The sequence below is a fragment of the Pithys albifrons genome, chromosome Z (genome assembly GCF_047495875.1).
Source record: "Pithys albifrons albifrons isolate INPA30051 chromosome Z, PitAlb_v1, whole genome shotgun sequence".
NCBI classification, from domain to species: Eukaryota; Metazoa; Chordata; class Aves; order Passeriformes; family Thamnophilidae; genus Pithys; species Pithys albifrons.
The window spans coordinates 12,205,699-12,232,763 of NC_092497.1; the positions used below are offsets into that span (position 1 = coordinate 12,205,699).

Below are 27,065 nucleotides of genomic sequence, written 5' to 3' on the forward strand. Positions count from 1 at the left end.
ATCTCAGGGTCTGTGCAGCCACTAGCAGAGTCTCTACTTCTTTGATCCTCTATCAAAGGTGAAACATAACCAAGTCATGGAGAAACATGGGCTTTTCTTCTGCCACCCTTAAATTACTTAATTACATTAAGCAGCAGACACAAGGGAAGGAGTAAGGTAACATAGCTGTTTAATCAGTTTTGACAATTACTATTTATTTTGTATATCTCCCTTTGTGCTAGGTATTGGAAAAAAGATTTACTGGAAGAGTCTTGCTGGAGTAAGTAAGGTAGAAATAAATAAGTGGCATAAATAATTTGTTCTGATCTGCAATGAAATAACACGGCACTTCAGTTTAAATGCATAATGTACCTGATCTTGAGTAGCACTTAAAAAAAAATGGTGGGATAACAAACACCTGTTTTTGGAGTGGAATTGGATTTTACACAGGAGTTGTCAATGCAGTTGGAGAAAGCAGTGCTGTAGGATATAGTTTAAGAAACCTGTACAATGAGATTGGCAGAAGCATTGTTACTGTGTTCCTCCAGAGTTTCACTTTATCACAAACACTGGCAGAATACTCTTCCCCCCAGCCTGCACATGATACTTTATTGGGTCAAGGAATTATTCAACATCTGAATCAAAGTAAAATGGTGAATGTCCAGTTCTTGCTGACTGTCCACAACAGCTAGGGTTTTTTATTGGAAACTGAAGTAAACAATGAACTGAAACATTAATAACAGTGATTATGTAAGAAAGAAACAACACTTTATTTCACCAGCAGAGTTTGCACCTTTGCTGAATGATTAATGGTTGTGCTGTGCAATCCCAAAAGCAGCAGGAGAAAAACAAGCATATTTTGGAGAGGGTGATGACTGGATTTCTAATCCCCATGATAAAAATAATTACTGTAATTAGAAACATTTCAACTTTGTGCAAACTTTTAGTAATGCTCTAATTACAGTGTGTTCTTGTAGTCAGGGTACACAGTTTTAACTCTGAAACTTCAGTTACTTTTTGCGCAGGGTGGTTCTCAGCCAGGGACTGACTCTGTGCTTATGTAAGTGAAATCTCACAAACTGGACTGGTGGAGACCGGAGTCACTGTAGTGACTCTGTCACTCTTCCCCCAAATTACCAATTTGGATATGACTCTCACAGATCAAAGAATACGTGTCTGCAACTGTCTGACACCCAGTGAATCCAGTCAGAATTTTTTGATAAGGCCAAAATAGGTGTGTAGCTAATACAGATCACTGTAAAACTGAACTGTACAATTACAAAACAGATTAAAGCACGTTCTGTATTGAACAGTGGATCTTTCAGTATGCTGCAAAGATACCGAACAAGTATTTAATCATGAGACTGACTTTCTTTTCATTTACAGATTAGTGCCCAGTCTGGGTTGCAAGTTTCAGGGGTTGTGTGTGCATCCTGTGTAAGGAAACAAGTCTATTTTGCAGATGTTCTTTCCATGTGACTCTGTAAAGCAGTGTGAAATACTTTCACAGCAAAGTCGACATCTTTTCTTGTAATGCACATAGGAGGCTTAATTCTAAATGTCTGAGGAGAGAGAAAAAAAAGAAATCCTCAAAAATGTATGGAAATAATACAGTTTCAAGCAGCCCAACCAGGCCAACGCTCCCCCCTCTGCCCCAGAAAAGTAGAACAGCAGAGCAGGGACTGAAGCTTATGATAAGTGCATTCTGAGAGGGGACAGTTTTGGACTTGACTGCATTTAATTGCATCTGACTCACAACTTCCCTCTTGATAACCTAATTGCCTCCACAAAAGACCTCAGTAGAGTAGGTCATGTCTGCACTTCTGTTACTGCCAGCAGAGGTAGTGTAATATCTCAAATGGGTTTGTACTAAGAACAGAGACAGATGTATTTTCCTTTCTGGCAGCTTTGCCACAGGGAAAAGTGGCATCTGCTGAGAGTGGCAGCCTTTTGCATTGTGTCAGCTGATTTGCTGCTTTATTACAGGCTTTTAAAAAAGGCTTTTAAGAGAATGCATTATGAATGAATCGCTAAATACTATCTTTTAGTTAGGGTGCTATAGCTGGAAAGCATGTTGATCAGGAAGCTAAACTTAGCAAGAATATAGATTCTTTAAAAAAGTGTTTGATCTATGTTTCTATGAGTATTTAACTTCCATAAGAATCTTAAACTTTCAGTTTAAATGTTTCTGTCAGCATGTCACAGGACTTAATACAGCAAAAGTGGAATAATGGCCTTTCCCACCCCCAGCCTCTGCTGAAGCACATCAGACTTTCCTACACAGAGCTGCCGCCTGTTACCCATGTTCTCCCTTGTGACTTGGGGAAGAACCAAATGAAAGGACAGATGCAGTGTCTGATTTATTTTAGTGACCCTCCATCTATCTCACAGGGAAGCTGCTCCCTCTGGGTCAGAGGGTTTCGCTAACCCATCCAGCCCTGAGGCAATTCCCTGCCACTACCTCCAGTGCTGTAGGGAGCTAGTGACATTGTCGGGTTCTAGAAATTTAGGTCTGAGAAAAATTCCATCACCAAAGACAGACATCATTTGATACTTGCGGATTTTAGACATAAAAACAGCTTGGTATGGTTATTGCAACTTAATAGAAATTATTACAGACATATTAACATGTGTTGAAGTAGTTCATAGAATAATAAACAACAGAAAAGGAAAGCTTGAGGCAATTTTAAAAAGGCAGTATTTTAGATACATACTTATTAATAAAAGCAACATAAAATTTCTAAAATTTACAAAACTCAAATGCTTTTTGCAATGTTTTTTAACTTGGGAAACTTTTTGTTGTCTCTGTTATTATAGGCACAAAAAACTAAAGTAAAATTGAAACAGGAAAAAATGAAAGACATTAGATTTAGAAAAAAGGAACAAAACAAAACAAAAAAGAGACATTTAGGAATTGAAGGAACCTACTTTGTGTTTCTAGTTTTAAAAATGCATTTTTTCTTAACACATGCTGCTATAAAAGGTTGTAGTAAAGAATGCAAAGCTGAAATGAAAGTTTTTGCTTAAGTATTTCACACTTCACGTAGAAGCTTGCTTTTAGGTACTTTGGGCTTAGAAACAACTGGAGATATTACTAGATGTTAAAGGGTAATTAGTATAAGACAGAGAAAAATTTTTGTTTAAGCAAGTAGAAAAGACTTAAAACAATTTTTAGTTATGCAGAAATGAAAAAGGATTTGTGAAACAAAGCAACTATGATACTTTTAGTAAAAATTAACTTGAGCTTTGCTGAATTAGTATGCAAGATTACAAGAGAAACAGAGTGGCAGAAGCTTGCGGCTTCTTTAAAAACAGAGTGGTGTCCTGGGTACAGCACAGTGCATCCTCAATTGGTGTGGGCTGATGCCCATGCACATACAATTCTCACTTCTGTGTTGGGTGTCAACATTTTTTTTTAAATTTTAATTACAAGTAGAACTTTATCAGCTGTCCAGGCTGAAAGAACTAGCAAAACCACCCTTGTTTTGTACTGACAGGTCAGGTGACAACCTAAACTATAGCATAGACTTAGTGGGCCTGAATATTGCTGAGTTCTAATTTACATAGTGTAGTACCTTGATATCCTGGGGACAGTTGTTCTTCTAAAGGAAAACACCAAGCTTTGAGCTAATTCACCACACTTGAATCATAGAGCTCCTCCCCAAGTTAAAAATAACATTTAACAGAGATAGTTCCCAAGTTTATTTACTAAAGTGAACTCAATTTGAGGGAAATGCACATGTAGTTCATGGAGACAGAAAATGAGCTTTTTTTGTAAGCAGAGGTTCAGTACCTGACTGTAGAGTCCTCCTCTGCCAATCAGAACTCCCATGTCTTTACAGTCCTCCCAGATCTGACCAACTTCTTCAGCTGGAAGAGGGCAGCGACTGTCCTAAGGAAAATGAGTATTAAACTTCTCTTAGGTATTCTAAATTAGTTACATGGAAAAGATGTCTATTCAAGTTTCTTCAATAAATCCCACTCCCATCTCTATCAGAAAATCTTAGCTTCATAACTTACCTGCTTTGATGAGTTTATGCAATTAAGGTACATGTAACTGTTAACTCAAAGTTTGTGAAATAGCTGACTGATGGAATGTTCTGACTAATTTTTAGCCAGAGCCAAGTTTCCTCACTTCACTGGCTGCATTTTAATAGAAAATATTTATATTATTTCAACTGAAATAAACTGATAAAACTTTCATTGGCACTGTAAATTGAAAAGAATAAAGTCACTAACCTTATCTGTCACCATTTCTACTCCAATCATAAGACCCTTGCCACGAACATCTCCAATGATCTCGAATTTATCCCGAAGTTTAGCCAACTCCAGTAGCATGTATGTTCCCACATCCTCGCTGTTTTTTTGTAGACCATCTTCTTCAATAGCCTGGTTAAAATGATGCACCATGACAGTGTTGCAGGAAAAGCTTCCAACACATTCTATTAATCCCTGTTAAACTTGACAGCACTGTATTTATTTCACTTTCTTGCAGACTATGTTCCTTCACTACTACAGTGCTTACGTTTTCCTTCTCTTACAAGCCTCTAATGGCATCAGAACACAATTGAACATAATATTTTGGGGTTTCTGTGGCATTTCTAATATTTAATTAATGTTTAATCCAGTAATTCCTGCTCACATGTACTCATAACTGGAAATATCTGACCAGAAAGATTACTTTTAAAATCTTACCAAAATATTTTTATTTTTTCTCAGTATCATGATAATATGATTAGACAAGGCATATCTATGTGTACTAGGCAGCCTTTTAGGGAATAACTTGAGTGTTTTAATTATATTCATCCATTTGTGCTTTTTAATCACAATCTTTTCTTTGTTCCTTACTTCGCCCTCATTAATCAAAGTTCTGATGTGCAGGCACAAATTGGCATGGAAACCATGTTATGAACTTTATATCTACATTAAGAAGAATCACATAAACACCCACCTTCCCCCCCTGAAAATTACAGAAGATAAAGTGGTTGTTTCTCCTTTTCTTTTTTCCTTTTTTTCTCCTTAAACTCCATTTTATTCTTCCTGAGTCTGATAATCTCCATGGAATTATTTCATATTCAGGTTCAAAGTTAGTTCAGGGTAAAAGGAACTTCAAATACAGGTTCTTTCTTAATTGTAAACTGTTTTTTCAAAATATTTTTAGGCATATGATCATCCTTCTCCTAAAAGAGCTTAAGCCCCCCAAAACACTCATGAAAGTAACATGAAAAGAAACTGTATCTGTAATCTGGAACTGTAAAGAAGTGAGAGTCAAGAATGAATGGTCTGTACATGATCAAGACAAATTAAATAGCAACCTACTAACCACTCACTGATTTTCTACTGGCTAGTAAGTGAAATTTGTTGCAAATTTTTGTCATCTTTTTCATGAGGGATTTTTTCCCCAAAGGAATTCTGACTGTAAGTATTTTTAGCTGTCCAGTTGTTAGGCTTTTTTAGGCATAAGGTAAAAGCTGTTGAGTTAAAATAATTTTGTTAAGACTGTGTGCCAGAACACAGATTTGCTTTAGCTAAGGATTTGTGTAGTCCTATGAAATAGTTAGCTAAGGCTTTTGAGAAAGTACTTTTCTACTTTCTTATTAACAAATGAAAGACCTAAGGGAGATAAAGATGGTTCTGAAAACAGAGAGCTCCTTTGAAAATTTTTGCAATTAAACTAATCAGGGTTTTTCCTACGCATAGAGCACATTGGCTATGTATGCACTTTATACAGTTACTAAAAAAAACGTACACACATAGAACTTCATACATGTAGACATTTCCCATTTTTTGATACAAAATGGAGTGTGGTATATATAAATTTATATAAGGTTCTCCCTACATCAAGAACTGCAGCTCCAACTACGCAGGCCAAAGGGTTTCCTCCAAATGTATTAAAGTGAAGATTTTGAGCCAAGGAACCTGCAATCTCTAAAAGAAAAAGGACAACACTGATTACTCTTTCAAGTTCATAGAACCAGAATATCATACAATCACAGTATCACAGAATGGTTTGGGTTGGAAGATCAGTTCCAATCCCCTGCCATGGGCAGGGACACTGCACTAGACTAGGCTGCTCAAAGCCCCATCCAACCTGGCCTTGGACACTTCCAGGGATTGGGCAGTTTCTCTGGCAACCTGATCCAGTGCCCCACAACGCTCAGAGTAATGAATTTTCTCTAGTATCTAATCTAAACCCACTCTCTTCCAGTTTGAAGCCATTCCTCCTTGTCCTGTCCCTCCATATTCTTGTGAAAACTCTCTCTACAGCTTTCTCATACTGGAAGGATACAATTAGGTCACCCCAAAGTCTTCCCACCTCCAGGCTGAACAAACCCAATTATCTCAGCCTTTCCCCACAGGAGAGGTGCTCCATCCTTCTGATCATCTCGGTGGCCTCCTCTGCCTTTTGATAACTGCACTTACTTGCTTTAACTGGTCAGTTATATTTGCTGTGTTTCAACCCTAATTCTACTGGTGACAATGCAGTAAGATTTCCTGCCAGCAGTCTGTGCAAAATATGACTGCTTTTGAAAACTATAGTGTATAGCAGATGCCAAAACAAAACCTCTTTAAAAAGTCACACTTCTAACATATGCTGTCCTCTGATATCTACAATTTTTCCTCACTAGATCTGTATGAATCAAGCAGCTGGCTGACATGTAGTACATTGATTAGTAAAATCTTGAATTCTGTGAGGATTTCCAGGCTGTTACGAGCTCTATGTATGATTCATGAGGTCATTCTTGCTTCAGTTATACAAATAACTGTATTTAAATACAGCTTTGCATTAATATAATACAAGTGAGTAATGAGAACCCAGTTCATTTGTCAAAAGACAGAGACAAGGACATTATTAATAAAACTCAGCTTTTTGAACACACATCTCTTAGTAATTATTGTGTAGTATGTTTTGTAAATACTCTTTTAAGTTATAGCAGAACAGAACACATACCTTTTGTTGTGACAACAGCTGCCATTGGGAAGCCATTACCAATTCCTTTTGCCAAAGTAACAATGTCAGGGACTACATCATGTGTTTGAAATCCCCAGAAATGGCTGCCTGTCCGTCCAAATCCTGTCTGCACCTTTCAGAGGAAAAATTCAGAGAAAATCTCCATGATTTTCTCATGCTTTACAATACAGGTTCTTTTCTTGTCTTTCTATTGTATTGATTTGCATTAAACTGCAACTACCTCTGGAGTCAACTTGTATTAGGATCCTTATTCAGATAGCTCTGCACAAAATACTACTTATTGTAACTGAGTTTTTCTTTCATGTGATAACACATCATCATGTTTTACGCCTGGTGAGATGCACATATAAGATGCAGATTCCATGTCATAATTGAGAGGAAATTCAGATGCTTACAACATTTAAAAGCAACCCCAAGACTGCTGATTTCTGCCACTGCAATGCTTGAGGTATGTACCACAGTCACTTTGAAGCATTTGATACCATTCTAAAACAGTTTTAGGTTATAAAAATTCTATTTCTAAAATGCATTTGCAGAGGGACAGCCATCAGCTCTCTTCTATATTTTGTTTATGTCAACAACACTTATAAGAAGAACAGCTATTGTGACAAACTTCACATCACAGCTGGCATTTATTAGCTGCATATTTATGCAAATTTACTGCTCCCAAAAGGTAAGGATTGAAGTCTGCTACAAATATTACTTTTGCTTAAAATCAGAATAAAGGCAGTAAAGACTGGCAGGCTTCTATACATAGAAAAAAGCACCATGTTAAACTTAAGGTATGAAGTGCACAGCATTTAATTTATATTAATTCCAGTATTCACTTAGTTCTTTCATGACAACTTTCAGAGGTAGCTCAAATTGTAGAGCTCTTATATTAAAAAACACAACTCACTTCATCTGAGATACAAACGCCGCCTCTTTCCCGTACCAGCTGATAAGCTTCCTTTAAGAAATTTCTTGGGTACTGTACAGCTCCATTAACACCCTGACAAGAGAGAAAGACAAGGTCATTAGGAACAAACAAGGAAACAAGAGTTCCACTTAAGAAAAAACCCCTGGTAATAGCAAGACTCAAGTTGTCTCAAGCTTCTGCCTTCAGAAGTGAAGCTGCTTCAAAAAGCTTCGGCTCAGGTGACTCATTCCATTCCACAGTGCTCTCTGCTGTTCCTTACTTGTGCTGGTATAAATGTTTGTGAGGACATTCTGTAGACTGGACCACTGTAATACTGAGGCAATTAAAAATACACTGCCAAAACAAGGACCTTGAAAACCTAAACATGGGGAGACCCAGAAACTGTGTTCAATGACAAAATTGAACAGAGAATTCACATTCGTTCTTTGTAATTTGTTTAGAACATTGTTTCCTCGATTGCTTTTCACCTTCGCAGTTTTCAATTGTATCAGAAGTTCCACTCCATGCTACACGTGGACTGGAAACCTTTTCAGACTCAAGTATGTAAGAGCTGAGAACACAGCAAAACCAGAGAACTGCTCCAATTTTCTCTGTGGTCACAATTCTCATATTCTTTTTTTTCGTGCCAGAAATAAATTCTCCACCTTTCCTACTGAAGAATCACATACACAGCAATACTGAACATAGGGTGAAACACTAAGAGAACAAATCCTGTGGTCACCACTTTCTGGAGAGCTGTTAAAAATATAGTGGATAACATGACTGGGAAGATGTGAAAGGAGGATTGAGTTAAAAGTGTACAGAAACAGTAAAGAGAAAAGCAGTATGAAAACTGGAAGAAAGTAATAGAAGCTAAACAATAGCATGCATCAAACCACTATTTAAATGAAGAAAAACATGTGTATGTTTGATCATGATTTTGTATTTAACTTCATGAGCAAAATTCTAGCTCCACTGGAATCAGTGATAAAAGCTGAAATTTTAAGGCAGTGCATCCGATCTTTCAAACATTCAAACCATTTATGGCATTAAAAATTGTAATAAAAATCAGCAAAAGTCTATGTTCAGGATGTAGTAAAAGAATATCAGACTTGAGAATTTGACACTATTTGTACAATCAGAACTGAGAAATGTCAAACTACCTACTTGAATTGGTTCAGCAATAAATCCAGCTACTGTCTTGGGCACTGAGGTATTCAGAGTATCTTTGAACTGTTCAATGTACTGGTCTTTTGCATGACATACACCTGTTTACAGGGGAAACAGTTTCAAGGGAATTAACTTACTATGACACAGAACTACCTTCAAAACATGAAATTACACATCCAAGCAACAAGTATTATCTGACTGCATGGCAAATATCACCTCTCAAACACACAGTAAAAGGCTAAACATTACAGGACAGTGTCCCTTCTTTTCATTATACAGGTCAGTATCACCTCCATCAGCAGAAGGAATAAGTAGACATTTCTCAGGGGTTAGTACACATCAGTCCCTAAGTTAGTGCAGGTATGAGGATTCTGGAGAACACAGTTGCATATAAGTCTACACTGAAATAAAGAACAGAGTAATTAGTATAGGTAATGCTCCCATTCACTAGGGAAGGCAAAGCTAAAAAGAAAACATTCTGTTACGTATGCATGTGAATTAAAATATTGAAGAGTGCTTGTTGAAACAATTGATAAAATTATTGTAATTGTTGTTAACAGCAGAGCAATTAGAGGAGCTTTCACATTGTGTTGTGTATGGGATATTTTGCCCCATATAGGACTTTTGCCTATCACTGGCTTCAGGTTGTCCTTACTATTTGCCTTATTCCAAAATAAAAGTTGGAAAGCTGTCAAACTTCAGAAAACACCATCAACACTTCTGTTCTTCCACACGTGCTAAATCAAGTTCCACATCATCCAGAACTGATCATGACAAATACTGGAAACAAAGGCTGGTATTTCAATAAGAAATCTGAGAATGAGAGGTGACACCTGTCACAAATTTTTCTCTTTGGGAACCAGAGGCCTGAGATTCTCTTCAAGGTTTTCTTTGGTTGCCCTTGCAAATCCTAACCAGGCATCTATCTTTCTTGAGGTGGTAACTATAACCAATTGTCACAGCCCTCTAGTATACTCTGATCTGAAAGCCAAAAGCTCTTTGTCATTGACCAACCTTCAGGACAGGTGCATTTTCGAACAGTTTGCACTGGAGAATCTCTACAACGGCTGCCTCCCCATGGGCCACGAAAAACATCTGGCAACATTGTCTGTCAAGCACAAGAGAAATAGCTACAAATCTGATGACACTTTTCTAAGAGATCTTTTGACCTAATGACTAATGACAGAACAAAACAAAAAAGTCTGTTAGAGACAAGGGGAAAATATACTTCAAACAACTTGTCTGAAGAACACTTGGAAATAACACCTAACTTCTACCTCACAGACTGGTAGAACAGAGAGTTTTGGAACTGAACAAGTTTAGACCATTCCAGCAATAGTAACTCAATTGAAATTTTTCCTTTGTTTTGTTCTTTAACTTAGCATATTTGTTATCTAAGATTAGTGTCTGCATTTTAAGAGTTGGTGGCAGTATTTAAATAGTCTGAACAAAATCTGTAAAATAGAGACAGGCAGACCTACCAGAGTGAACTCCAAGTTTCTAATCCTTGTTGCTAATTGAATGCCACATGACTTCAGGCAACTCACTAAGAGAGACTGGGAGGCTGCCATAAATGAGCCCTCCTATAGTCAGTGGTGTGGCTGAGCTATCACCAGTAATGATCAGAGTCACCAGTGCCAGTTTTCAGACAGAAGGTTACTTCCATCTGCTCATGGGCAGGGAGATAAAGTATTGCCATTTAACCCTAATGGATCTCCTTAATAGATATGTCTCCTAACTTACAGAAAGAGGGTTTCTTTTCATTACAGGGAAAGATCTACTACAGAACATCTGAATGCAGCTTTGCACAGATCTGCTAAAACAAGGTATTCTGAGAGAAAGGGTGTTCTGAGCATTATTATTTTGCCGCTTAAATAGACTTCCATGCAAATACCAAGCAAAATCATGACCCCTCGTGTTATGCCTGTCCTGACTCCAAATTAGCCTAAGCAACTACACAGAGAAGAAAAAGGGACTCTGGCTTCTACTGGGCTTACACAGGAGAAACAGCTACACAGCAGTTTACTAAGTGACCATAAAGCACGTGCGAGCAGAAAACATTTAATTGTTGAAATAATCAAATAAACTGTTAGTTAGCCAGATTATTAAAAAAAAAACAAAACCAAAAAACCTCACTGTTGTACAGCCAAATCCATTGGCAACACCATGCTTATAAGGACCAAGAGATGTCAAACCCAGTGTGTAAGGGCTGCCTCCATGGTACGCTCCTCTGTTCAAACAAAGCAGATGAACATTACTCATTTCCAAGAAGAGTCTGAAGCAATATTAGTTCTGAGAAGGCATGCCTCTGAGCTAAAAATTATTGGAGAAAATGTGTATTGTTGTACTCAAAACAAGAAGATTCCTACTGCCACTTTTTGCTCTGGTTTTCGAAGATCCATGATTGCCCAACTACATTGGTTTCCTGCAATTTCAAATGTTAAAATTGTGAGCTAATGTTTGCAAGGAGAAGAGAACAATGATTGGAACCAACAGCAATTCAGACATTGTCTCAGTAAGTTATGTGGTAGCACCTGAGCCCTCCAGAGCAAACATCTCTGTCCTTTGAATCTTGGAAACCACTGCTCTCTCCAACAGATGGTGCCAATCCTTAAACCACATGGTGGTCTGCTGTCAGTTTTATACACATATCAAAAGTTCATTTATGAGAATATACAAGCAAGGTGGGTACCCAATGTTAACGAACACAATAACAGAGAAGTACAACTCTTTATAACAAAGCCTTCTATTCTATTATTCGAGGCTACCTGGGATGCACAGCAAAGAGAACTGCTTACACTGGTGCTTACAGTGTACTGGTGCTCACCTCTGCGCCACCTCTGTCATTAAGCCAGAAGAACTGTTTGTGTGCCTGTGCAGTGACCTATGGTTCAGGGCTCTGGCAGAAAAATAAGGCAACAAAACAAACAAAACAAAATAGTCCTTCCCCTAGTTAAGCTTTCAGCCAAAGCAGTTTCCTGCTGAGGTTCACTGCTCTGCTGTTTCAGAGGTACCTTTGCACCCCCACAAAGGGGCACCGCAGAAGTGAAATGAAGTGAGAAAGCAGCAATTGCTGAATCTTACTCTGGCCCTGTACAAAGGTCCACCAAAGCACACCTTGGACACAGAGACTAGACCATTTTCTAAGTAACATAAGCAAAATTTGCAGTTTGTGTTTTATTGTGTTTTTACTGCAAACTAGTCCTAACATACTGTTATCAAAACTTAGCTCCCCTTCAACTTCAATTTCTTTTCATCAAATAGAATCATTTTATAGCGTTCTTCTCTGCAGATCTGGGGTTAGAGTTCCCTATTATTTCTTGATTTAGACATATAGAAACTGATCACATACACAAAGGAGTTTTGTAATCTATCAGCATTACCTGAGAGAGATGATGTCAAAGTTACGTGTGTGTAGCCTTGCCATGAACATAGCCAAATCATTGGCTTCTGACCCACTGTTGGTTATATAAACCACCTATGGGAGAATGCTTAGATCAGTGCAGCAGACAACACCTTCAGACTATGTCACTTAGAAACACAGTGAGCTATAACCTATCACTACCACACAGTGACTTCCCCACCACAAACTTAGTGTGCCCTGACATTATAGATAAGAACTAACTGATGTGCTCAGGGAGGGCACAGACAAATCTAAAAGAGTTTCCGTGTACAGGGTTTTCTAAGATGGAATACTGATGGATAGAAATGAAAGTCTTTGGTTAAACTGAGCATGACATTTTTTAAATTATTTTTTTACCCTCCTTCCATCTTGAAGATTGCAATAACTTTATACTCTTCTGCTAGCTCAGTTTCATTTTATCATCAGTTTATTTTACCTGAAAACAACAATTAATTCTCGTATTGTTTCTGGTCATATGAATCATGACATTCTGAGGTTTATTTATTTAAATGTCAGTAAACATAATTACACAAGAATACTGTAAAATACTTTTCACTGTGAATTTTCATGATAAGGCTGGCTGCATATAAGAATAGTTAATATCTTCATCGTTCATTTAGTAAATTTTATGTTGGCAACGCTTCTTAATACAGTGACAAGTGGAGGGAGAAAATGAGCAGAACAGCAGCTTGGGATATTATGCTTGTCTACATCTAGGTCTAAAGAAAAGGCCTTGAGGGATTTCACACTCTTTATCTGACAGTCTGTAGTCCCTACACAGAATTTTTTTCTCTACAGATGTCACAGCTCTCATTTATTTAAGAAATACATCTTATAAAGAGATACCCTCTTCACCAGCCCCTGCTTCTGTCAGAAGTGGAGTACCTTCAGTGGATCTGGAAGAAAGGAAGTCAGCTTTTCAGCATATTCATGGATTGACGGGTGCATGTAGATATTAGTGGTGTGCCACAGGCGAGCAAGCTGTTTCTGTGTAGCCATAGTTACCTTCCTGCATGTAGCACAAGAAGAGACAAAGGTATTCAATTCCACACATATTCCACACATACATGCACACACCTATGTGTTATTAAGTCTGCAAATGCAGATGCTGCACTGTTTACCAGATGGACAAACAAGCAGACCAAATTAATGAATTCTTCAAGATGTAGAAGTTAAACAATGTAAACGACACATGACAGTCAGTGAATTATTCTGGTTTTAGGTTCACAGTGCTACAAATTACCGAGGAACAAAACCAGCATAGGTATCTCGTCCTGTATTTTACACCATAAAGAAAAAAGCAACATACTTACGGGTGGCAGTGACCAACACTGACGGTGACAATTCCAGCAAAGAGATCAAGGTATCTTCGTCCCTCATAATCAAACAACCACTGCATATGTCCTTGATGCAGCAACAATGGCCTCTTGTAATACATTCGCAGTGAAGGAGCAACATATTGCTCACGAATCTTCTGCATACGTTCATACGGATAGGACTGAATGGAATAGAAAAGTCAGTATCCATTTATGCTTTCTAAAGGATCCAGACTAATGGAGTCATAGTGGACCACATAGATTACACAGCTGTCTACAGCTGTTGTTCACAGAACCAAGATTTCAACAAATTCTGGCACATAAAAGGTTCTGTAAACCTCTGAAACTCAATTTTTGAAAGAATACTGCTGTTCTGCATGTATCTCTTCCTTAAAGGTTTTCAAATGAACAATGTAAAAGTTACAGATTTGTCACACAGGTACATCTAGAGGTTATATCCTGGTTGCAATAGCTGGGTTTTGTACAAGGAAGCAAATTTTTAAATATTTTTTAATGCCCTGACTGTTTATAGCAGATAAGCCTATCACTCAAACCTAGTAATGCACTTTTATTCATATTTATGGTAGTATGCATGACTTACTTTGTATTTTTCAGGTACAAAATCACAAGGAGGCATTTTTGGTTGCGTGGAGACAGAGCTTTTCCATTTCTGCTGTCTGAAGACAACTATAAAACAGTAAGAGAATTATCAATCACTTAGCAAAGTGCACATCTGAAAGAATTTCTCAATGAGCTTGTTCAGAGAACACACAAGCTACAAAGCAAATTTTGGGGGTTTTTTTGGTCTGAATTTTTTTTTTTAGTGAAAAATAAGTAACATCCTAAAACTCAGTTTTCAGTTTCACATGCACTTTCATTTTGACAGGAAAAGACTTTTAAAAAGTGTTTCTAACACAAATTCTTATCTGAAAGCAGTGTGAGCAAGCATGCTCTATGAGGGTGTGAGCCAGGAGCCCAGGGTGACTGCAGCACAGGCAGTGCCCTCAGGGACCAGGGCACTGGCCCAACAGACCCGAACAGGATAAGCAAAGCTGAGTTCTCTGGGAATGCCCCACGTAGCAGAGATTAATCAGGTCCAGGGTCCTCCCAATCTGGAGCAGCAGCAGATGGGGCCAGAGACAGGGCTGGAAACAAGACTATACCACAAGTCCAAGGTCCGTCCAGGAGACAGAGCCAAGAGCTGAACTGGGTGCGAAGCTATGCCTGTGGCACAGCTGAGGCAGGGGACTGAGGGTGCAGGGTTGAGCTGAAACAGGGCTCTGGGCGGGGGGTACAGGCAGAGGCCCTGGGTGAGGCTGCTCAGGGCAGCCCAAGTGTGCACAGAGCCCTGACAACTCCCACTGCCATCTTCCATTCTTTCTCCAAAATCCTGGGATCATCACTCCATCCTGCCTTTTATTTTTTTAACTGCAAGTGCAATTCAGCAGGTATCACAGAGAGATACCTGATTGTCCAGAAAGGTTGTGGAGTATCCCCCACTGGAGATACCCAAAAACTGTCTGGATGCAGTCCTGTGCTATGTGCTTTAGGGTGGCTGGGCTCGAGCAGGGAGGTTGAACAAGGTGAACCCTTGTGGTCCCTTCAAACCTGATCCATTTTGTGATTCTGTGAAGAATTATTTAAAAACATTACCTTTTTCCTTCCCAAACACTATCTGCTCAGAGCTACACATTTGTTTTCAAAAGCCTAAGGTTCTAAACAATATCTGGAACACATTAAATTGTAAATGAGTAAAGAATAAGATTTTCCAAAATAAACTACACACACTATCACTTCCCTTACAACCACTCACAGCACTAATGAATTAATCACCAGCAAGAGTCCGATCTCAAAAAATTAATTAAAGTCACATGAGTTGGGGAAGTTCTGCCACACCGAAAGGGATTCTCCCCCTCTTCGTCTGCCTCCACGAACAGACACGGTGTATCGGCCCCAAACCCACTGGGAGCGGGATGCAGGATCGGGAGCAGACCCGCGCCGAGACACCTCGGCCGTCCCCGTCCCCGGGAGCGCTCGGGCAGCCTGTCCCCTCTCGGGCAGCCAGTTAGTTCCCTTTCGCCCCGCCGATACCCTCCGGCCCCGCCGGTCCCCTCCCGCCCCGTCGGTTCCTCACCGCTGCGGAGCGCTCCCGTCCACCGCGCCATGTCCAGCCCGCACCGCCCCGCCCCGTGCCGTGTCCCGGTGCCGGCCCGTGCTGTCCCCTGCTGGCATCCCATGCTGTGTCCCCAGTGCCAACCCGTGCTGTCCCATCATCCCAGGACATTTCCTGGCATGCAAGTCTGACTTCTGGTCGAAGTCTGACCGCGCACCCTTCAGAGGGACCTCAACAGGTTGGAGAGAAGGGCAGAGAAGAACAGTCTGACCTTCAACAAGGGCAAATGAAGTGTCCTGCATCTGGAGTGGAGTAACTGCAGGCACCGGTACAGGCTGCAGCCAACCTGCTGGGAAGCAGCTCTGCTGAGGAGCTGTGGATGCTGGTGAACAAGCTGTCCCTGAGCCAGCAGTGTGCCCTTGTGGCCAAGAAGGCCAATGGAATCCTGGGCTGCATTAGGAAGAGCAGTGCCAGCAGTTCCAGGGAGGTGATCCTCAGCCCTGCTCAGCCCTGCTCAGCCCTGCTGAGGCCACATCTGGAGTGCTGTGTCCAGTTCTGGGCTCCTCAGTGCAAGAGAGACATGGAGCTTCTGGGATGGGTCCAGTGGAGGGCTACAAAGATCATTAAGGGACTGGAGCTTCTCTCTTATGAGGAAAGGCTGAGAGAACTCGGCCTCAGGAGAGACAACAGAGAGGGAACCTCATCAATGTCTATCAAGTATCAGAAGGGAAGGTGTCAAGAGGATGGAGCCAGGCTTTGCCTGGGAGTGCTACGCAACAGGATAAGAGGCCATGGGCAGAAACTCATGTACAGGAAGTTCAGCCTGAACATGAGGAAGAATTTCTTTGCTGTGCAGGTGACCATTCACCATAACAGGCCGCCCAGGAGGCTGTGGAGTCTCTTCCCTCACTGGAGATATTCAAGAACCATATGGACACAGTCCTGTGCCATGTGCTCTGGGATGGCCCTGCTTGAGCGGAGGGGTAATACCAGATGACCCACTGTGGTCCCTTCCAACCTTACCCATTCTGTGATTCTGTTGCATTAAATACAGCCAGGTGGATGAGGAGAAACAGAGACATTGTCAGAGGATAACTTGCTGACCCGTTTCTTCCCCTTTTTGGTTTTGTTTCATCAGCAAAGAGGCCTAGCACAACCTCCAGCAAGGGTGGCAGAAGTGGGAAGGTCTATTGCCTTGCTCCATTACCTTCAAGTAACAGAGGTGCTTTAACCTCAGCCATCAACCAAGCCCCACATGGCCCCTCACTTGCTCCCCCATCAGTGGGATCAGGGAGAGAATCAGAAGGGTAAAAGCTAAAAAAACTTGCGGGTTGAGATAAAGACAGTTTAACAGGGTTGGCAAAAACCATGCATACAAGGAAAGCAAAACAAGGCATTAGTTCCCTGCTTCCCATGGGCAGGCAGGTGTTCAGCCATCTCCAGGAAAGCAGCACCCCATCACATGTAATGATTATGCAGGAAGACAAACTTCATCACTCCAAATGTCCCCCCTGTACTTAGTACTTTATATACTGAGCATGATACCATATGGTATGGAATATCCCATTTATCAGTTGGGATCACGTGTCCCAACTGTGTCTCATCCCTGTTTCCCACGCACCCCCAACTTCCCTGTCAGCATGGCAGTACAAAAAGCAGAAGTGGCCTCAGCTTCATGTAAGCACTGCTCAGCAATAACAAAAACATCTTTACTGTCATCACCATCAGCACAAATCCAAAACACCACCTCATACCAGCCACTCTGCCCCAGCCAAAACTAGCACATTCTCTTAATACTAAAAGTATTAGGGCTTGAGATGGGTTTCCCAGAATGGCAATTGTCATACACTGTAACTAGACAAAGTTGCCAATGAGAGGCTTTTCTCAGGTTGAATCTGGCTGCTCCTATTGCAGAAGGCTGACAACACCTACCCTGACGGGCAGCCCCAGTGTTGCAGGAAAAGTGTCCAATGTTGATGCAAGGAACCAGAGATTTGTGCCTTCCACTAACCAGGGCAGCACTTACATAGCCTAGGACCCCTGACTGCTCAGTATTTCCTGATCAAAATTTATTTTTATTAACTTGAAATCCCTTAATTTCAGTGATAATTTTCATGAATGCAAAGAACCATAAAGAAGCATGACAGTTGTGACCTGGTGGGTGAGTCAGCTGTGCAAACTGGTTCAGTTGCTGAGTGTGTGCTAAGTAGGTTAAACACATTTACCATGGAGCCTTCCATGTGGAGAACAGCAGGATCCCATCCTACAGACTGTGTTGCATGTCTGGCTTTTCCTTTCTCTATGTATTATGTACTGGAATTATTGCATATGAAGAAAGAATTTGTGAATTTTATTCAAGAAGTTTTATTAAATTGAAATGCAAACACCATTGCAAATAGATTTTACAATGACAAAAGATTGAAAATTCCATCAGAAAGCTACAGACTTCAGAACAATATTGATCTTACAAGTGAAAACACTAACAGATTTTATTAAAGCCAGCATTTTCAATATTAAGAACTTAAAAAATACATTTTAAAGCGTTTTCCTTCAGATACACTTAGAAACAATGAAGAATTCCTGAGCAACTATTTTTATACCAGTATTCTCCCACCAATGTACATTCTGCATATGAAATCGAATTCTTAGAATTTCTTATATTTGAGAAATTCACAAAAAATTTGGATTCGGTTCATAGAATAATTGTGCTTAAAGTCATTGTGTTGCTACAGTGATGACACTGCGATAATGCTGATGTTCCAGATTGCAATCAAATTCTGAAATTATAGTGGGAAAAATGCCTAGCTTGTATGGCAAGGCTACCAACAAAATGGTTTATGCAAGTGGAAACAAGTTGGCTTTAAATATTGGATTATCTGTCACTCTGCTGAAAATATACTGTTTATTCTGTATATTATTCAGAAGATGCAATTTATGTTTCTTTGAGAGACTGCTGGCACAATTAAAGGCGAGAAAGTTCCAGAGACTTTAACCTTAACTTAAAAGCATGGCAAAACTTTGAAAAAATATTAGTTAATGACGGCTAACATATATTTCCCGGGCTGTACTTTTTCATACCAATGCCCTCAGTATTGCTGTATTTTACACAACAACTAAAAAAATATACAAAGCACAATATAAAGATTTCAGAAGCTGAGATAGTGCTGAGTGTCTCCAAGCAATATAATGCATACATGGAACTCGTGGTTGTGTTATTTCAGATGGTGAATGATATTTGTAATCAGAATTTAAAAAATTACTTTGCAGGATGAAAAATAAACACTAAAGCAGCCCAGGAGCTCTTTCTAAGTATAGCTGAGTAGTAGTTTCCTCTTCTGTTTGGAATGAAGGACACAGGGATGAGAATTAAGAGTAGTCTACAGCATTATATCAAAAAATATGATCTGACATAATTATATTTCTACCTGTAGAAAATCTGCCTCTTCCCAGACATGTAGTTTCCCAAACGTTTGAAGGAGTATTTTCTACAAGTGACTTGTACAAAGATTTCCAGCATCCTGTAAAAATTCTACTCGGTGTTACATGTCTGTAAAACTGACCATTGCAGGAACTGAAGTGAAATCTTTCAATTTTTATTGATGTCAAAATGAGGTGAAGGTACTCAGCAGCTCACAAAAATAGACCAAAAGCAGCATTATCCAAAAAGTTAAAGACAAGATCCAAGACAAGCAGCATCACAAAGTAGAAAAGGACATTAAACATTCAAAAAATAAAAGCAGAATATATAGAAAAAGACTTTCTTATATCTAACTGCTCTACATACCAATGTTTTGAGTATAAGATCATCCTTCAGCATATCAGCACTGCAAGAGGCCACACAACTAATTCAGGTATTTTTGTTTGCTTTCAACAGATACAACAGTGTCTCTTAAAAGCTTAACTTAAATTGAAGAGATGTATTTTAAGCCTAACTTGGTAATTTTCCAAATTTATTACCAAGACAGGGACTTTCTTATTAAGGAAAATATTCACAGACGCATTGTCCCAGGTACAAACTAAAACAATGCCCAGAAATGCCAAGAGACTGTTTTAATATCCCCAAAGTATTTTTCTCTTGGAGCTTCTAGGTCATTGCATTATGTTTGATAAGTAAAAACAGAAGAATATTTCAGAATGGTCAGCATATGTGTGGGACAAAGTAAATGGATAAATACACCTCATCTGTATATCTGTCTGAAAAAATTGAAGGTTGCTTTTAAAAACAGTGTGGTACACTTTATTTCACTGGAGTTTATTTCCTTAGGATTGGAGGAAATACAACAGCACATCAGATGCAGAGTCTAGCTCTTTAATTATTGTGTTTGCGTGGGACCAGTGTCAGTATGTGGAAAAAAATCCTGTAACTGACAGGAAGTTCTCATGTATAGGACTTTTTTTGCTCATATGTAATAGCTGATCCATAGTAGCTGATTGCAGCATTTTGCCAACTCTTTAGCATATAATAAGGCTTTACAACTTTTGTGGGCTATATCAGGTAGCTGTGCTTATTCCCAATTTGGATATAAAAGTATTTTCTTATTTTTTTTCTCACTAACTCATTCATTACTCCTCTCAGCTCTAATAGTTCTGATTTTTTCCTGTCTACTCTTACATTTTATTCTTTCACTTCCATTTTCTGTTCTCTCTTCTCAGTAGTAGTCAAAATTCATTTTTTCTCTCATCATCTGCCCATGTACTGTGCTATAGTGACTGTACTCCCTTTTCCATTCTGCCACATGCAGCAACCTTGTCCCTCTTCCCATCATTCAGTGGTGGACTTGGCAGTGCTGGGTTAACATTTGGGCTCTATGACCTTACAGGTCTTTTGCAAGCTAAAAAATTCTATGCTTCTATGATCATTAAGCTCTTTATATCCCCATATATTATGTATTTATGTATCAACTTTGCTTTCCTGCTTGACATACACAGGAAAGATGAAGACATTCCCTGAATTGTTTCAAAATGGTTTTCAAGGCAGGGTTACAAGGTTATTCAAATTACATTAGTAACTCAGTCCATCTTTCCACACTCACAGGAACTGGAGTCTGAATTTAGTATGAGGGTTTGAGACAGTTGACAGCAGGGCTCTCCATTTTTGCTCATGTAGAGGCAGAATGTGAAGATTACTTCCTAGGGACTCAATTGAAAACAGGTATTTCTCAATAGCAAGTATTGAAAAAGGCTTAGATCCAGAATGAGGGCATCTCTGGAAATTTGGCTCATTCAGTCCTAGCAACCTGGGAACACAGGTATTGGCAATAAACTTTCCAGGTCAGGAAAGGGACTCTGATGCTTAGCTGCCAAGCTGGGTGATATGGCTTTTCCTACAGAATGGAATTTTCTGTGGATTTTTTTTTAATATTAAAAACATTTAATTTGGCCACACGTCTCAAATATCCCATCCTCATACTACCAGTGCAACACAAGTGATGATTCCACGACAAACTGTTTGTTAACAAAAACAATTTGAACTTACAAATAAGATTTTTAAAATCTTGATAGAATGACTCACTATTTTACACACAAATGAAAATGCTTCTGCCTGCCTTTTAGAGGGAGAAGAAAAAATCTGAGGTAGCAATTATTTGAAAACATGATGCCTGATCTCATGACACTCTTTCATTTGTCTTTATGGCTTTGTAGAAGATGCTTGATATCTATCAACTGGCTTAAATTGCTTCAGTTTCCTTGCACAACACCTTCAAATAGTTGACAGTTACCATAAAATTATGAAATACACTTACAGGTTTCATGAGGTGACCCCCACATATACAATGGTTCAGAGAGCACAAAAAAATTCTGGTTATTCATTTTGAACAGCTGCTACTACACTTTAAATACTTACAGAACATTTAAAGCAACTGTCTATTTTTCAGCCATTTAAACATAGATACATACATAGATATACTACAGAATTCACTGCTTTAACATAAATCATCATACATATTTGTTTTACAGATTGTTCCATAAACACATATATCCTCTTACTAACATTATATAAGGTCAGTTTACTGCATTTTTATGAAATAATCTTTGTAGTTACATAGTGTTATCAAGACCATCCTTCAAGCCTGCATCGTATGTGACAGTGAGCTTTGTGAGCACATGTGCCAATTCAATAACATGTGTGTCTTTAATAGTCTGGAATATTACACTGAGATACTAAAATAGTACATCAAATATGTCTTTGCTAAAAAAAAAGTCTAGTTAGAAAATTTACTATAATGAATCATATTCGTCAGTACTGAAGAAAAAATATTAATAAAATTAGTCTGAGTCAAAAGGAGAGGTTATTAATTTAAAAATATATATTCAATTTTATGAATTTTATAAAATTAATTATCCTGAAGAGTCTTTATGCTTAATTTTAGGGCTTTTATGCTATTATAACTCCATAAATGACACATGCATAATTTTGACATTGAAAACATCATTCACATTCTTGAAATAAGTGTTCCAAGTGAGAAATGTTACTAATGGTGCAAGAGCTAGAGGGCTAATCCCTGTTCCTGGGGTAAATTTTGTTGTATGTTTCATCCCTCTGGATATCAAAGGAGGTGTCAAGAGCTAGTTATTCCCCACAGGTGTGTCATAATTTTACACCAGTTGACTGTGTACAACTGCTTCAAAAGCTCATCTGTTGCCTAATAAAAACCTTGAAGAGCTGCAAGCAAAAATATTGTTGCAAGCAGAAAGAATTAAATACTTGAAAATTCAAAGGACCAAACTGTTAGCTGAAGGTTATTCTGATTTTACAAAACACTAGTTTTTTGGTTTCTTTTTTTTTTCATATACTTTCAGATGTTAAAGGTCACTTTCAGAAGGTGTTGCTCCACCATTGGGAGTAACAAGGTGTTTCAGAAAATATAAGGAAATCCAAGGGAAAAATAATCAATTTGCACAGTTGTCCATCTTAAAGAATGCAAGATATTTATGAAAATTGTGTTTAGATTATATTCAGCTACCAAATCCCTCAACACTTCAGTGCAGTGAGCAAATGCCCTTTTTCCACTCTGGCTGAATTTCCCTTTTCACAGAGACTCAGGATGATTTGACAGACTGATATATTCATCAGCAAAGGTGGGAGAGAATCAGCACCACACAATGTGGTTCAGGCTACAGCAATTTTGCAGTTTCAATACTAACTTGTGGCAAAGCATAGAAACTCTTTGACTCTCCTCTGTGTGGATGACTGGAGGCACATGTGCCTACAGTTATGTGGGATGAATCTTACACTTTATATCTGCTAAAAATTGTGCCTATTTGCCTCAGGTACAAAGTAACGGAAGCCACAGCAACAATCGGCTGCTGTTGTACATCTGTGTAGTCACATGTGCTTTACTAAGAAATCCACTACATGAGGAACACATTTAGACTGTGGCTTGATCAGATTTTATACCCTCTGTTCATCACTAGATACACCCCAGAAGGCCTGTAGCAGCATCTCTTTGCATGGCATTAGGTGTAGAAAACAACACAGATATGACTATCTGTGTAAAGAAAGAAAATGTGTCTGATCTGGATTAGGTCTGTCAGATTCAGTCAGAAAACTGAAGTGTAAATGAAACAGTCAGACATAGTGTGTTACCAGCTTACATACTTGCACACAGACAAGTTGTTGCCCTGCAAAACATTCCAGTTTTTTGTGATAACTCAGCGGTTTCTTTGCAGTACTTGCAGCATGTCTAGAAATTTGTAAGGCATATTACAAACAGTATATCTACTGTAAAATGGTTCTGCTAACCATAGCTAAACAAAGTTTTATATCTGGCTGCTCTCTGGAGCAGCCACTTTATGTCCTCAAGTGTTAAATAAGTGAATGAATTAAGAATCTAAGGTAGCTTCCCACACATCCATCAGAGCATCCTGACTGCTCTGATCAGCCTCTGGAAGACAGCAGTGCACTGCCAGTATGGAGGACATAGGCCCCAAATCTGATGCCTAAAGCAAATGTTACAGTCCACACTAGTATGTATGTTTATAGACACACAGGTCATTAGTTAAATTCTTAAGTCCTGTCTGTGGAAAGGATAGACAGCTCGACTCAGGAGCACTTCCATGGTAGTGAAGGTAAAGGGTGAGAATCTGATTTGTCAAATTAGATATAGCCTTCTGGGACCTTCAAAATCTGAAATCCTTTTTTTGGCTGGCTCTGCAGCAGATACCCAATACTGCAGGAAGGCTTGCTCAGTGCATAAAATCATGAAAATATGGAGAAATGTAAAACTGTTCAGGAAGGAGACGAACCAGACAATACATTTTCCTTCACATGTATGGAACTATTCCCTTACATTACGTTTCCAGTTTCCCTTGAAGCTAATGATGGAGACTAAATATTTTCCGGAGTAACTGAAACTTTTGTTTCAAGAAGGAATGACCACAGTAAGTTCACAGCCACTACAGTATCATTTTAATTCTGTCTTCGGTTACATGAGCTATGATGAATCCTTACTGTTTCCACTGCTATTCCGGGGACATATGTCCAGCCCTAGAACATGACTCCTTTCCTCATTGTCACTGCCATTTCAGCAGAGCTATGACTCAGACTTTATGTCTCTTATCTTTGACTTTGGAGGCTGGGTTCCAAAATTAATGTTCATAAACTCATTGTGAAAAATCTGACTTCAAACTTTTCCCCCAGACTCAGAGAAAAGTGCAATGACTAAGGATGCAGGAGAACACCCTCCCATTCACAATTGGCATTAGACTACAAGTTTAAAGGGAAAGAAACTTTGCTCTTAAAACCTAGATTCTATTTTAATTATATAATTACAGGTGATAAAAAAATGTGTGAAAGAAATAATTTACAATTCAAATAGTAATATATCTGTAATATATTAGAAATATAGCTTAAAAATGTCTTCATATTCTTAGTTAGTATAAAGTTTAATTTCATGCTTTGTATAGAAATTGTAGCTTTACTTATTACTGCTCTCTCAGCAGAAGGAAACAGAAAAGTTCCTAAGTAGCTAAATAACACTGGGAAATTAAAAAATATTTTATTTTGCTCTTTTTTGGTAATAGAAAAATAGCCTTTAAAAATACATTGTTAAATATGCGGGCTTATACTAAAGTAGAATCGTATATTATATACAGTAAGGCAGTATATCAAATATTATCCTGCTATTTTTTTCATGTTTGGTTTGATCAGACTAGGATATGAATGGGATGCAAAGTTTTCTGTCACATTGAAACAAAGCAAAAATATATTTGGAAGAATTTGTTGTTTTACTGTAATCTGTAGAATATATTCTTTTTATATATGTCATACAAGAGCTCCTTTTTCTCAAGTATTGAGAAAAAATATAAAGAAAACTTAACCTACTGTCAGAATGCATTCAGAAGAAGACACACTGTAGATAACAATACTGTTGTGCAATGACTTATCTATTGTAGAAACTGCTCAGATCACCATGGTGCACTGATTGAATCTGAAGTATTCCCTCAGGCTTAGTCAATTAACAGAAGATTTGCAGAACTGAATAATTATTCTACTATGTATTTTTCATAGCAGACAATATCCATTTCCTCATTTTACTGTGTCTGAAACGTGTATTCATGATCCAAGACTTACTCCCATGATTATTACCTCAATCCACAGTTTATTTTACTGTCTGTACCATACACATAGGAAGCTAGGCTTTTGGAGTCTAGGCATTTTTAAAGAACTGTTTGCTATGTGATTTTGTTTTACTGAACATAAGTGCTAAGTATGTACTCTTCTAAGTGGTTATTTAAAGGAGGGCATAAAGGAAGATGGGTCCATGTACTCTGATCCACTGGTCTCTCTTTTGCAGTCGCTTGGAACTGTCAGGCAGTAGCTCATATTTTTATCAGCTTGACCTTGCTGAAGGTTCTGAGATGTTTCCATAGCAGGTTCTTGAGATACAGGTGTGTGCTGGATGCGTGAATCTGGCATTAATACTAGAATATTATGGTCCACAACTGTTGAGACCTTGGTATATTCTTTGCTGGTTCCTGGAACAGTGTATTTTTCGGTCTTTCCGTTATTTTCTTTATGTTTCAGTAATACTGTTGGCTCGTCATCTTGTCTGACTTTATGAACTTCTACATAGTCCATTAGTTTAGGATTCAAGAAAGGTGACTTGTCAATATATCTGTTTTGTTTGACCTGTGCTGTGGTTTGGTCAGTTTTGGAAATCTCCATCTCTCTTTGCTTTTCCATGTTGTCATGGACAGTTTCAGGGATAGGATTTTGTGAATGATGCTTTTCTTCATTTCCCACCAAAACTGGTGAAAGGTTCACATTTGTGGTACTCAGTACTATCTTGTGTGCCTCCACAGTACTGTGGTAGGCAAACATAGGAAGGTGATTATTAGGTAACTGAGCTGCAGGCCAAGTGGACGACTTTGTATTCTCACTGTTTAAAAGGAGTGTTTTCTGTTCTGAGGCTACACACTGAGTTTCCCAGCTCCTTTTTGCTCCTTTATTTTCTTGAACAGCTCTTACATCCTGTGTTTGCAGTGCTGATGGAAGGGCACAGGACTCCCTGCACTTCTCAGAGAGCAGAGAAGGGCTATCACAGCTCCCTCGGCCCGAGTCACTGTCTGTTTCCTTGGGTATCACTTTGTTATTTTTACTGGGAGTGTCATGGCTTGGCATGAGTTGCTGATCCTCACTGTCCTCTACCTCCAGATATTCTATCAGTAGCTCCTCACAGTCTGATGTTGGAGGGAAACCATGGCAACCAAGAGCACTCAGTAATTCTTCAGATTTTCCTGTCTAGGGGCATAATAAATAGGATATATTTTTTCATTGTCAGTCTTAGGGTTTAGCTGACTACAACAATTGTGAACAATCTGCATATTTGCTACACAAACACTTCAATAGTGGCACTATAGACCTTAACTGAACTTCTACTGCTGCAGAAAATACTGAAAGAAGGGAAGAAAATTTACTGAGTTCCCTCAGTGGGGACACACAATCCCAGAATTAATGGAAGGACCTGTGAGCTTTTGGGAGGTATGGGTCTCCTGAGATGGAGGAGAATCATAGTGCAGCCATATACTGCCACCTCAGCATGGCTAGAGACTGTGCAGAGCAAATTCCATAAGAACTACTAGGACTTCCTTAAGAACTCTTAGGAAGATCACACAGGCAGTTCCTCTTGCGTCCCAGGAAACAGCTGTGGTCACAAACCCTGCCCTCAAACGCTCCATTACTAGAAGTGCAAGGCAAAACTCTGTCTCAC

The 27,065-nt window shown here is 38.9% G+C and overlaps 2 protein-coding genes across 7 annotated transcripts in view; both read right to left on the reverse strand.

The window, feature by feature from the left end:
- Positions 1-725: 725 nt before the first annotated feature.
- Positions 726-15,974, reverse strand: AGXT2 (alanine--glyoxylate aminotransferase 2). Its single transcript, XM_071581616.1, has 14 exons — positions 15,874-15,974; positions 14,341-14,426; positions 13,737-13,921; positions 13,309-13,432; positions 12,404-12,498; positions 11,157-11,250; positions 10,035-10,128; positions 9,018-9,118; positions 7,851-7,943; positions 6,932-7,064; positions 5,819-5,907; positions 4,219-4,368; positions 3,773-3,871; positions 726-1,541 (listed from the first exon to the last, which is right to left on the reverse strand). Exons 1-14 carry the CDS (start codon positions 15,902-15,904, stop codon positions 1,431-1,433), a joined length of 1,485 nt encoding a protein of 494 aa, XP_071437717.1. The 5' UTR covers positions 15,905-15,974; the 3' UTR covers positions 726-1,430.
- Positions 15,975-18,185: 2,211 nt separating this feature from the next.
- The window catches only part of PRLR (prolactin receptor), a 159,185-nt gene continuing 150,305 nt past the window's right edge, over positions 18,186-27,065 (reverse strand). For all 6 annotated transcript variants that reach the window (XM_071579882.1, XM_071579885.1, XM_071579883.1 and 3 more), the window contains one exon: positions 18,186-26,596. In XM_071579882.1, coding sequence (XP_071435983.1) covers positions 25,583-26,596 — 1,014 coding nt within the window. In that variant the 3' untranslated portion in view covers positions 18,186-25,582. The remainder of the gene's footprint in view (positions 26,597-27,065) is intronic.